This window comes from Clupea harengus, chromosome 22, assembly GCF_900700415.2.
Source record: "Clupea harengus chromosome 22, Ch_v2.0.2, whole genome shotgun sequence".
Classification (NCBI taxonomy): domain Eukaryota; kingdom Metazoa; phylum Chordata; class Actinopteri; order Clupeiformes; family Clupeidae; genus Clupea; species Clupea harengus.
The window spans coordinates 19,082,999-19,096,324 of NC_045173.1; the positions used below are offsets into that span (position 1 = coordinate 19,082,999).

The window sequence follows — 13,326 nt, forward strand, 5'->3', positions numbered from 1 at the left end:
GGTGTATATTTTTCTGCTTTAATAAGCCGCTCACTAATGATGTGAGATGTGGTTATTAGCAGGATCACCAGCGCTCCTTACACACACTCCTTACACGTGTGTGTGTGCATGTGAATGTATGTATGTATGTATGTATGTATGTATGTATGTATGTATGTGTGTGTGTGTGTGTGTGTGTGTGTGTGTGTGTGTGTGTGTGTGTGTGTGTGAATTCTCAGGTGTGTAAACCAGCCAGAACCCTATCGTTAGGCAATTTGCCAACCCAATACTTGAGTGCAGCCTGCCAGAGTCTAATCAGTGAGTTGGCAATGTGCAATCATACAAGAGCAGTCATTTTTGAGCTCAACACTTAATGCATTCCTCACAGAATGAGAGAGAGAGACAGCGAGCAAGAAAGCGATTGTGGGGGTGGGGTGGGGGTGGGGGTGGGGGGTTAGAAAGGGTGGTGGAGTTGGAGGAGAAGGAGATGGAGGAGAAGGAGATGGAGGAGGGGGTGGGGGTGGGGGGGGGGGGAGTCAGTATCTTCTTCAGCCCCCGTAGGTTATTTTTGTATGCACGGTGCATTTGCTTATCGTGTGAGGAACATCTATCATTTTAGCTGGGTGATGAATGGCCGTCCTGAGCAAGGCTACCGCTAACTAGAACACACCAGGGAGGAAATGAGCAGCAGAGAGAGAGACACACGCCCCGCCGCAACACCAACAAATGACACTGACAGCCTGAGCATACAGTGGAAATGAGCAAGAAAAACTTTCTCTACTAATGTGCTTAATGTGCTTAAACACCATGATTAAGGCCTCCATCTTACGTCATCTTCGGAAGGAAATGAGCAGCATAGAGAGAGAGAGAGAGAACGCCACAGAAAGCCACCGGCTCCGACTCACCACAGAACACCAGCAAATAATATAGAGAACATAGACAACTTCCTCTTCTCTCTCCTGACATATAACTGCACACAGAACTTAGACGCTACACACGTAAGGGGTAATTAGCATGGTGATTTGATCAAGATGAATCTTGTGCTTGAGGTCAACGATGTGTTTTTGTAAGACTATGATTTGGATCTAAATATAATATCTATAACATTTCAGAAAGCTTCAAGCTTTGCATGTACCCATTGATTAGGACAGCATTTACTGGAGGCTGCCATATTTCGTTATATTCAAAACTTAATTTAAGCCAATAACTATGGCCAAAATGCCTTTGTGACTGACTAAGACAAATAGGAAATGGTGTCTTGCTTATCCTGAGATCTTACCTGTTAACCTGAAACTGAAAAGATGTGATCAGAGCCTGTCCCTGAGTAACTGACTTATAGGCACGTCAGGCTTCACACTACTTTGAGATTTAAAAGAATAAAGAACTGTGTAAAAAAATGTACTTGAGGTGGGATGAAAACACATTTTGACCACCATATTTGACATTCTTTCCTGATTGTACTAAATGACAGCTGGGGTTGTGTTATGTTGACCTCAGATACGGACAGAACCCTTCTCACATCTCAAAGACATTTCACAGGATAACCCCTATGCCTATATATACTGTATTTAGACAGCTTAGTTCTCCATTACCATTTGCATTTTATTGAGCAACACCCACAAATATCCCTTGGTGACGAAATCCCCCCCCTGCCCCCCACACACGTTCGTTTGAGCGGGTCTGATTGCAGGCAGGGTAGTCGAGTGCCAAAAGCACAATAAATCAGGCAAAGGGCATCTGCTGATACACCAATGGAAACAGAGGCACTGCTAGCTCGGCCTGAGAGGGAGAGGGATGAGGAAGATAGATTAGGAAAACAAAGGCTCTGACGTAAATGGCCGACTCCACCGCTCTCCCCTCCCTCCTAGTCTCAAGTCACTGCTGGCATATTTGTCACAGGTCTGTGCTAGTATGCTAATGAGGAGATGGGCGGGTATGTAGGTCACGTTGGCCCATTATCTGAAGAAGAGATTCCACCCCCTCTCACCCCCCACAACACACACCCCACCCTCATACACTTACATCTTCACCCCTTCATGCCTCACGCACCCCGCACACACACCCTTATATCTTCACCCCATATACACCCTCATCCCCCTACCCAGGGATGGATTACCGAACAGGCCTACCGGGCCCAGGCCCAGGGGCCCATGAGCTCAGGGGCCCCCTAAGCAAGAGCCTCTGCGTGAAGTCGCAGTTATGTACTTCTTATTTGTGGTTGAAAGAGGTGTATTTTGTTAATTTGCTGTTGGCTTTAATTGAGTGTACATGCGCTGTGTTAGAAAATGTGTATGTGCGTTGAGGTACAGGTGAATTTAGTTATTGTGCTGTTGAAAAAAATATTCATTACACACACACACACAAACACACAAACACAGACACACAAACACAAACACAAACACACACACACACACACACACACACACACATAAAATCTTCGGCCTGCATTCCCATCATCCTCCTTACAACTGTATGGTGTGAAATGCACCTAAAGAGTCATCCACCAAATATATACATTCTGAAACATTTATTGTGAGAAATTGTGAGAAATGTTCCACTTATCCCTGATGGCCTGTAATCGATGTGCTAATACTTTGGTATGAGATTTAGAGATATGAAAACATGTATAGTATAAGGCTAAAGTCAAGAAAGCACTAGTTATTGGTAAGACTAAAATTGAAGGGCGTGTGAACTAACAACTATGGTCAGGGATTATCAGGGATAGTTGTGGCTTGTTGACATGTTTATGAATTTCATATTTGCAAAGCTATTCAAAGGATTACCATTGCTATCACAGTATTATTATCTCCCATTTCACCCTAATTCACAGAGAGAGAGGTGGGAATAGTTTGAGGCGTCTTTAATCTGTAGCAACTAGAGACATAGATTAGCCCTCAACACATTTTCACTAAATGCACTCTCTTTGTGGCAGTAGCATCCGGCTGAGGACTCGCTGAGGAGAAATTGTTGTGAAAAAAAGTGAAGGTGTCAAAACAGGCAGGTTCCTATGGAAGTGAGTGAGTGGTTATTTTTATACATCTGCAACGCCTGACAGAAAAATAATCGTCAACTAATAGCATCACTATCTACCAATGTAAACATCTTAAAGATGTAAGAAGGTCTCTTTTTCTATTAACCATGGGTGTGTGTAAGTGTGTGTGTGTATTTCAGCATCTTCAAGGATGCGTATAGTGATATCATCTGGGGCTCTGCTAGACTCAAACATGTAATCTCTATATAGTAACATGTATTAAACATGTATACAGACTGAGAAACAGGACACACCTAGATTAAATAAGAGAAAATGATGAGACACGTCATGTCTGTAGCAAAGTGCCATTAGTTTCAAATACCGCCTGAATTTAACACCACGCATTCGAAGACCATTACTGAAGTGACCGTAGATTACTCCCAGTGATACTTGACTGCAGGACTTTCAAATTACTCTATTTGCCGAGAGTGTGCACAAGTGCTTCTTTTAATCTTGGCATCTTAGAGAGCTGACACAAGGCTGGCCAGAGAAACCTCCCACAAGGCATCACTCTGGGGATGTTTAGCATCTTCCATTGGGCTGTGTCGATAACAAACTTCACAGTTTCTCATAGGGGTGGGGGAAAAAATCGATTTTTCGATTTCTCTCGATTCTCTCTAGAACGATTCTGTCTCGATTCAGAAAAGTTCATAATCGATTTTTTAATAATAAAAAAAATAATAATATTTTTTTTTTTTTTTTTTTTTTTTTTACACATTCATTTTGTGTTGAAATGCAAGCTGCATCGATTATTGCATTGTTCATAGAAAGTCATAATTGTGACAAGGACACACTTTTTCTCTAATAAAAAAATAGATCTGTTGATTTTCTTTAATTATCAAACACAAAGTAGGAAGTGATTTGAGACTGAGTAGCAAACTCAAATGTTTTAAAAATCGAGATGCATCGATAATCGTTTTATCGGTTTAGAATTGAGAATCGAGAATCGGTTTAGAATCGAGAATCGGTTTAGAATCGAGAATCGGTTTAGAATCGAATCGTTGACCTCTGAATCGGAATCGAATCGAATCGTGAGGTGCCAAGAGATTCCCACCCCTAGTTTCTCATAGGATCATAGGGAAGAAGTATCAGGTGTGGGATTGTCATGTGAAATGATTCTATACATACTTGTATGTTTTTAAACTGTTGTAAATTCAGTATGTGTCTAACCCTCTTCATGGCTTTCATGTTCATAATCCAACGATTCCAAGGATTCCAAGGATTCATAGTAGTTCGACCTAGCCTGTACAAAATTGAAATGCAATCATTAAATGTTCCCCTGAGCAAAACGACATACATTTAAGAACAGGCATTTATGAACCTTTCATCCGTACCCGGAACATACACTGTCCCTCCAGTTAAATAAAACCTTTTTCTTATTCCACTCAGACACATAACCTAGTCATTGCACCACCTACACTTTCTGAACACAGCCTATGTACTGTATTCACAAAGCACAATAGGCTGCATGACACACTGGTAAAGAACCATACCGAGGCATCAGACCACTAAGCCTCCCCATCTCATCTCATCCCACCCCACCACCACAGCCACTCACAGTCTTTGAGCTGAGCAGTGATGAGCAGAGCTCTCCTATGCAGGGAACCTCCTAATGAGAAGGTTTCTAGGGGAGAACGTACCAGTAGTCCTGCTGTGGCCATACCACTCTGAGGGTTACAAAACCACCGCAATGTGAAAGCACATACGTGCATTTACATCACTGGGATATCTATAATTCATGTGTATGAAAATGTCTTTACTTTGAATCAGTGTTTCAACTGATGTAGAGGTTTAAAGTAGTCTAGAATGAGTGGTTGTGCCCTTTGAGTTAACAGATTTTGTTCTCTGAGGTTTGACCAGGTGCATAATGCACTACCATAGACAAACAATCAGATGAGCAAAAACAATCTTCCATTGATTTACACATTTTTGACATGAACGTTTGACAGATGTGATAGATGGCTTCCCTGGTTTTATGTAGTTGTCTTTGACCTTTCCATTTCAGTTTGGCTGTTGTTTGAGACTGTATGCCTTGTGTGGGTGTTCGGAGCACGTAGGGGAAAAATCCCAGGCATGTTTATTCATCGGTGTGGCTGCATCACCACAAATAGAGATTTTTCTTGATGACAATCCACACCGTTTATTCAGAAAGTCACCATCACCGAACAGCATATCAGAAACATGTTGTCTGCGTCAACAAAATCCCAATTTGCAGCTGTGTCCTGAGAGAAGATGCATCTGTTTGGAAGCATCTTTTTAGACAGAATCTGAGAGACCACTACTCTATAAAAAGAGTGAGTACATCAGAGAGGGAGAGCCACAGACAGACATCGTCAGAGAGTAATGTGCGCAATAGACAGAGGAAGAGAAAGACAGATTCTAACATGTTAGTTATCAAAAGATGGTTGATATTAATTTACATCTTGGCGTCTGCCCATACTGTGAAGCAAGTCTTCAGCACTCATGTGTCAGTCACTTGCTCATGGCTTGCCCTCATACCCTTCCAGTGGTTCTTATTAGCCCTAGCGTTTATCTGCCATGGATCGAAACCCAAACCCAACGAGGTGACTGTAGTGGAGAGAGATGGCAAAATATTGCAGTTCTGTTTTTGGTCTTTGTCTTCCTCTGAGATGTGTTTTCCCTCCGATGGAGATCAGGATAATTCAGCACACATCACAGGCTGCTCTGTGGCGATGTGAACACCAAATCATGCCGATAACGCTGTAATCTGATAATGTCCGTAATCTAATGATGTATGTAGCCTATGGGGGGAGTTGGTGTGGTGAAGGCTGAGTGGAGGGACAGTGCTGGGTTTATTGTGCGGCAGTGCTGCAGAGGCTTGGAGAAGCAGGTATTTGCTATTCTCAGGGTGTCTCATCAAGTCTCTCTCTCTCTCTTATTTTCTCCTCTCTCTCTCTCATTCTCTCTCTCATTGTCAATCTCTCTCTCTGTCTAGATCATTCTCTCTCTCTCTTTTTCTCTCAATCTCATTCTCTCTTTCTCTCTCTCTCTCTCTCTGGCTCATCGAGGGACGCCTGTGGAATAGAGTCATCAACACACATTTCTCTCCGCTCCCTCACTCTCTTTCTGGATGAGGCATGATCTCTCTCTCCTTCTCTCTCTCTCTCTCTCTCTCTCTGACAAACACACCGTCAGCTGTGGCTGTGGCTGTGCCCTTCCCACAGAAAGACAGCATGAAAACATAGCCTCTGCCTCTCCGCTCCCCTGCCCCCCACTCCCCACCCTCCTCCCCCCGGACCCTTAAAGGGACACGACATACACAGTGGCACCCAGGCACCCGCATCAGCACCTCAACGCTGCCACCACGGAGAACAGTAGCCCAGGACGTGCACCAGCCTTTGTCCAGCTGTGCAGATGTGTGTGTGTGTGTGTGTGTGTGTGTGTGTGCGCGTCGCGTGTGTGTGGGTGTGCGCGCGTGTGTGTGTGCCTGTGAGTGTGGGGTGTGGTGTGGTGTGGAAGAGGAAAAACTCCAACTCCAACGAAGAGGATGTGGCTTGTTTTGATGTTGGGCCGAAAAAAGAATGCAGGCTTAAAATTGGTCAACCACCTCTGTTGTGATGTGGTTGGGTTCTTTAAAGGCTTTGGCGGTCTTTAGTTTGCTCAATCCATTTGGGGATAAAGGTTGTGTGTTTTTGTTTTTTAATTGACTTTTTTTTCTCAAGCAGTATACTATGCATTACTAGTGTGGTTGAAGCAATCACTTGGATGAATTAAATCATTTGGAAGGTCTACAGCCTATCTTGACTCAGCCAGCATGTAAACGTCTCTATTGTGGTCCTTGTCAAACTGCTCAGAACACAGGCTCATGTGTTTTTTATTTATAAAAAAAAGAGAGGGCCTTACATAAGTGTAATGGCATCTGGCTTTGAAGCACACGGAGCAGTAGCCTGGCCTCTCAGTGCTGAGGGCAGGAGATTAGTCTTTTCTGCTGCAGCAAGCACGCTCAAATGCTCAGTATGGAAGCTTGAGAAATACAACAATATCAATACATGAACGGAGTAAATGTTGCCTTTGCATTAAACCGTCTATCCTACCCTGGTGATAGTTATGTCTGGAATGCATCTGGTGTGTGTCAGAACGAGGTCTGAGCCGTACCCTTGAACCTAGATATATAAGTAGGCTACATATTGGTAGAGTAAAGGCCTATCATTTTACAAGAAGACAAGAGAGGGAGTCCCTTTATTTCTTATATTTTAGGATGTTACTGTACGTAGTACACTGACTGTCTGCCAGAGCTCCAGTCCTTGTGAAATGAGTGTGCCTGTACACCATGCTATCACCAGACCCAACCAGGAAACACACCGTGTTCTTAAGGAGTTTTATGTGCAGTATGGTCTCAACTCTACCAAATCTTGAGGTGCCCAGAAGATCATTCTCACTTAAGAATGAGGACAACTGCAGGAAATAGGAGTTGATACACTACCCATTTCCCTGCTGTTAGTAATTCTGTCAAAATTCTGTGAAGATGCAAGATGGAGCCGAATGGAGAAGAATATATACAAATGTTTTATGGTCCATGCAAAACATTAAATGACAAATGAGAACCATGGAGGTCACCAATGATAAATGTTAATTTATTAATTTCCATTTACAAATGACAAAAAATTCTCTAGTTAGATACAGTCAATGTTTGCAATGATGCCGTGTTGACAATACAACACACATCCACCCAAGTTACCATTAAAAGGTTGAGTTCCCTTTAAGAAACCCCCACTCTCTTCGCAGCAGAGGGAGTGTGGCTAGAATCCTGGAACAGCGATTGAAAAAAAAAAAAATCTACCAGTGGCCTGTTTCAAGTCCCCCCAGTAGAAACTGTGCCTGATTTGTGGCCAATGTTGGAGATGTAAAAAAAGGAGGAAAAAACACTAACCGGGTAGCTATGGAGATAGAACGTTTTGCAGGCTGCTTTCTTTGACATGTGTTGAGTGGGTAAAAGTCTTAAAACAGTGTCCAACATGTACGCCAAAGGTAAAGGAGCAGTCGTCCCCTCCGATAGCCAAGCGAGAGAGAAGTAAGTTAAGTACATTTGTGCATTGTCACAGAGACCTAACCTGCTAACATTACCTGGAGACCACGGCTGACACCAATTTCTCCAGTAGCTACATGTAAAGCTAGCTTGCTAACCGTGTTGCTAGCTAACTTTGTCTTCCTTACTTACATTTTTTTGTTGCATTGTTAAATAATGTAGCATATTGATTGCATTGGCTGTTGCTCCTAAGCTGTTGTGTTTGTGCAGTTTTTCTATCGCTTTGTTTGTTCTTTTCAGTGTGTTTGTCCTGATTGTCTGACTTTTGTGACCAGTCCTTGCTAACCTAGGTTCATATATGGCTTGCTAACTCAGCTCTTTATGTACTTTCTGATGCGCTGAGTTAAATGAGCCAATAATTGTTTTACATGAAATATGTAATGTTGGTCATCTGTTTCTGTTGAATTTTCCTAGACGAACATAGGTGCCGGTAGTTCGCATGTTTTGCAGTCTAGCACAATGTTTAGTAACAATGAACACCGGATGAAAAGTGATGATGCGTATAGGTTTTGGGGAGATCTCTTGAGTTTGTATCCTTAGCTATCTAGCTAGCCAGCTGAAAGGAAACAATGCTTCATGCAGTCAGGTTGAACAGGAATCTGGATTATTTGATAGGAAGATGCACGGACGCTTGCTTTTCTCTCTCTATTGTATTCAAACAAGAAATTATAGTTCAGTATATCTTTATACATGCATCCACTAGCATTAACGTTAGCTTGAGAAAAAATGGCTGCATTCCAACTGAAATGTAACACATTGTTTCCTGATAAGAATATTTGTGTCGCGGGTGAGGTGGCCGTGGGACTAGCAAGGGCTAGCTGCAGCGAGGTGCATCCACAAACTGCGCTGTGTGCCAAGCCAGCTAGCAGATAACTCCACAAGACCTTGTGAAAGATAGCTGATGAGGTTTCGTCAACAAACTCAATTCGCCTCGTCAAAACTGAGAATTGAGTAACCTATTTTGTTTCTGTAAACGTGACGAACTACCTCATCTTTGAGACCTGTTACAAGGGATTGTTTTGTTGATCACAAAGGGTTGAAGTCTTCAAAGCTATTGGTCTGCTAGAGCAAAGGTTATTGTCCCGAAATGATAGTCGAATGCAACAGCAATACTGTATTCAAACCGAACTCCAAGGTTTTTAAGAACATCATTGGCCGCAGGCAGATTTCTTGTTTCAAACCGGTTCGCCGACTCGACAACAATCGCATGCTTGCAAGTTTATTGCTCAAGTTGTTTGCATTTTGACTTGTGGAGATCGACATTAGTAGTCGTCTTTATTTGTAACGTTTGTGTTGCCGTAGCCATATGTATACGAGCTAAGTCCCAACTAAGAGCTCTTCGGAAAGTTGGTGTGACGTAGACGGCTCATATGTTACCCCAGGTCCACCTGGCCTCTAACACACTCAGTTTGAGGTATCCCTAGCTTTTATCCATCAAATGTAGTCAGACCCAACACGTCACCCTAAGCCACACTTTTTTAGCATGTTGGGATGTCTTATTTGGCCTTCGACAACCAAACTGTGATCGTTTAAGAGGTGATGAAAGATCATCATAAGTGTGTTCCTGAAGCTTCTGGGAGGTAAAGACATTACTGTATCAATGCCCTATGCAAGTGCCCTTTGCTTTAAATACGCGTGCCTTGTCACTCATCTGCACTGGACAGTAGTTCTTACTGCTCCGTCTGTCTCTCGTGCACTCTTTGTTTTGGCCCAGTTTGAGAAGTTTGAACAGACCTTCTGTTCTGCACTCTTGTCGAGGCTCTGTTTAACTTCACACTGATGTGCCACAACAAAGTGTGCGGCACCAGCACTGTTCAAACATACAGAGGGGGAGATTCCACTGCAAACAGAAGGCAACGTTTTTCATACAAGGAAAGAAAAGTAGCCTGTAGATGACAAGTGTGCCAAACATTCACACTCTCTCCCTTTCTTCCTCTCTGTCTCTCTTCCACCTCCTCTCTGCCCCTCCACCCCTTCCCGCTCTCTCTCTCTCTGTCCCTCTCTCTCTTTCTGTCCCACTATGTGAGCCCTGTGAGCAGTGTGGTCCCCCATTGGGCCTTGCTTATGCTGCAGGCATGAATAATAGAGAGTAGGGGTGAGGACATGATTGGCGCTTATATGTGGCCTGGCTTCATTCATGTTTAAAGATGGGGTTTTGTCTGCGAGCCCGAGGCAAGATGTCAGGTGTACTCCACGCATACATCTGGGAGATCCCTTTGAAACAAGGACCTGGAGAGAGAGAAACAGAGACCGACGGAGAGAGAGAGAGAGAGATAGAGAGAGCGAGCGAGAGAGAGCAAAACAGAGCAAGGGAGAGATACAGATACGGTGAGTGGGCGAACAGAGAAAATGAATGAATGGATAGGCTGAGGAAGACTCTTACTCTTCTGTGTGCCATCCTGCTCTGTACATGACCAAAAAAAGTTCATGGTCCCATCTTTGAGGAAGAAACTCGGTGATGCCAGTGCAATTCTAGTTCTGTTTCTGCCATTCATGTACAAGGGGAGTTTGAGTCTGTGGAGGTAAATATAAAGGAAGAAAAGAACAAGGGGGCAGTTGCGTCCATTGCTGTTTGCCACCTCAGACACCCAGACCGGACAGTTGAGGGTGAAGCGTGTCCTGGTGCCTTATGGTCCGCAGCAGGTCCAAAACCAACCCAGACCCTGTAGATCTGGGTACTGTGTGATGGCTGAAGTTCAGCAATCAAACGGAACCTGCCTGAGCAGGGCATCAGGGCTTATCAGCCTGTTCCCTACTATCTGGTCTGGTCTCCAAACAAGACCCATGAGAGCAGGCTGGCACTGGACCTCCACACCCCCACCCCCCGTCTGCCTCTGGGTTATGTGTCAGCCAGTGGCATCGTGCTTGGCTGAGCTGTGGTTGTGGGCACCTCTCTTGGTGTTCTATCCCTTGCATGGCTGGGCTACCAAACACCTACTCTCTCCTTCTGTTTAGGAGGCTGACACACACAGTTTCTTTCTCTCTGAACACTCTCTCACACACACACACGCACACACACACGCACACTCTCTTTCTCTGCGGTCTGCGAGGAGCTGAGAGTGACAGAAGGTGAGGAGGGTGGAGGATGTGGTAGAGGTGGCAGAGACGAGGCAGGGATTGAGAGGGAGGCCGCTGCACTCTCTCCTTCTCTCTCTCTGTGGTGTGTGTGTGTGTGTGTGTGTGTGTGTGTGTGTGTGTGTGTGTGTGTGTGTGTGTGTGTGTGTGTGTGTGTGTGTGTGTGTGTGTGTAGGGGGGTTGTCCCTTCAGGCATCCCCCTGAGCTAGCCACCATTCAGATTTTTAAGACGAGGAGCAGCAGAAGCATCAGTGGTGGTTGGGGGGGGGGGGCGGCGGCTTTTTGAAGACTCACAGACTCTTAGCTCCCCCCCCCCCCCCATCTCAAACTCAAAGACGTTTCCTTATTACAAGGCAGGCACGTGCAGCAGGTAGGCCTAGTTGCTTTGGGGCAGAGAGAGGCATAGGTGGACACAGCCAATTTGCTACACTGGGTGTGTTTGTAATACTTTGTGTATTTTCAGCTGAATTGCCCCAGTGCTCCATCCTCTTTTGTTAGTTGTTGTTGTTGTTGTTGTTGTTTCCGAGCAAGAGCACGCTAGGCCTAGGGTTAGCGCTGTTGTTTTATCTTTGACTCCCTCTCAGCTTGCTATGAGCAGAGGTGGACTAATGCCTCAGCTGTTTTTTCTTCTTCTGTCTCCTTCTGTCAAGCATAACTACAAACGGTAATGTCAGTGCCTCTTTCAGTATGCTGCTGGGCTGCCCTCTAGGCCACTCTTTGGGCCACTTCATGAGGCCAGTGGCCCTGCGCTTTTCCGCCCCGCACAGGCTCCCCCAGTGGCTCTGTTGTCTAGGCCTTTCTGCCAGGCTCTGGTCACTGACTGACTGCTCCTCAGCGTGCTGCTGGACGACTGACTGACTGACTGACTGACTGACTGACTGACTGACTGACTGACTGCTCGCTCGAACTTGCTGCTTCAGCCGCATCTGATTAATCCATATCTTATCCGTGATGAGCCACCTGTATCCCCTCTCTCTGATCTTTTTTGTCTCGGAGAGAAGACGAGAGCGCCCCTCTCTTTCTCCCTGTCTTTACTCTCTCTGACGTCGACTCGTTACCTCTTATGTGTCTCTGTTTCGTCACCCATGTCCCTTTCTCTCTCTCTCTTTCTCTGGCCATCTGCCCTGCTCTCCTTCAGTGTGCTCTGTGGCCTGTGCTGGCTCCTGTATGGCTGTAGCGTGGGGGCCAGTGTCTCCCTCAGGTCCGCGCAGTGTTGTCACTGGAGCAGTGGCTCCCCTCCTGAAGCCCTTGCAATTGAATGAATGTTTTTAAATAATGCATTGCGCCAGGTGCGCTATCCAGCACTGGAGCATGCACAGCTCGACGCCAACCCCCCTCTCGTCTCCACTTCTCCCTCATACACTTGCGCTCTCTCTCTCTTTCCCCTACTTACTTTAGTTTCTTTCTCTCTCTCTCTCTCTGTCTATCCCTCTCTCTATTTCTCTCTTTTTCTCTCTTTCTCCTCCAAATTCTCCCCATTCTTTCTTTCTTTCTTTCTTTCTTTCTTTCTCTCTTTGTTTCTCTCTCTCCCCCCCCCTTCGGATCCCATGGATTCCTGCCGATTACATTTTGATAAGGGTGCTCCTTGGATGGAGAAGCGACTGGAAGGTGTCTGTGTGTCTGTCTTTCTCTCAATGCAATGAGCAAACACACCTTCTCCCGACGCAGGTAGGGAGCCACTCAGCTACAGAAGTCTTGCGCGTCGCTCCCATACTACAGCCCAACGCAGGGAGCTTTAAGTGGCCTCCTACAAAAATTACCTAGTGGCCCTGGCGGGCTAAAGTGGTAGAAATTGCCCCCTTATTTAAATTGTTCAGAGGGGACAAGGGAGAGGCTGTATCTTAAGTCATTGAGGAGCCCGTGGTAATTACAGGGGTTGAGCCTCTGATATGGTGGCCAGTTTACTCAGGACTGGGGGGTGGGTGGCAAAGCGTCGTGTTACAATGGATGGACATTTTCTCACTTTTTTTTCTCTGCTGTTTCAGTTGGAATGTTCCTCTTCCCTCTCTCTGTGGTGCGAGAAGTGTTGTCATTCTGGTCACTCTCCTGTGTGTGTGTGTGTGTGTGTGTGTGTGTGTGTGTGTGTGTGTGTGTGTGTGTGAGTGTGAGTGTGAGACACGGAGCCTCAGCACCCTCCTCCTTGTCTGGCCTCTGTGCCCTGTGTGGGGGGTGATTGACTAAGTGATCACAGAGA

At 45.2% G+C, this 13,326-nt stretch overlaps 1 protein-coding gene across 1 annotated transcript in view; it reads left to right on the plus strand.

Moving 5' to 3' along the window:
- Positions 1-7,544: 7,544 nt before the first annotated feature.
- zgc:110158 (uncharacterized protein LOC553590 homolog) overlaps positions 7,545-13,326 on the plus strand; it is a 68,137-nt gene continuing 62,355 nt past the window's right edge. Inside the window, exon 1 of the mRNA XM_012835223.3 lies at positions 7,545-8,042. Coding sequence (XP_012690677.1) covers positions 7,987-8,042 — 56 coding nt within the window. The 5' untranslated portion in view covers positions 7,545-7,986. The remainder of the gene's footprint in view (positions 8,043-13,326) is intronic.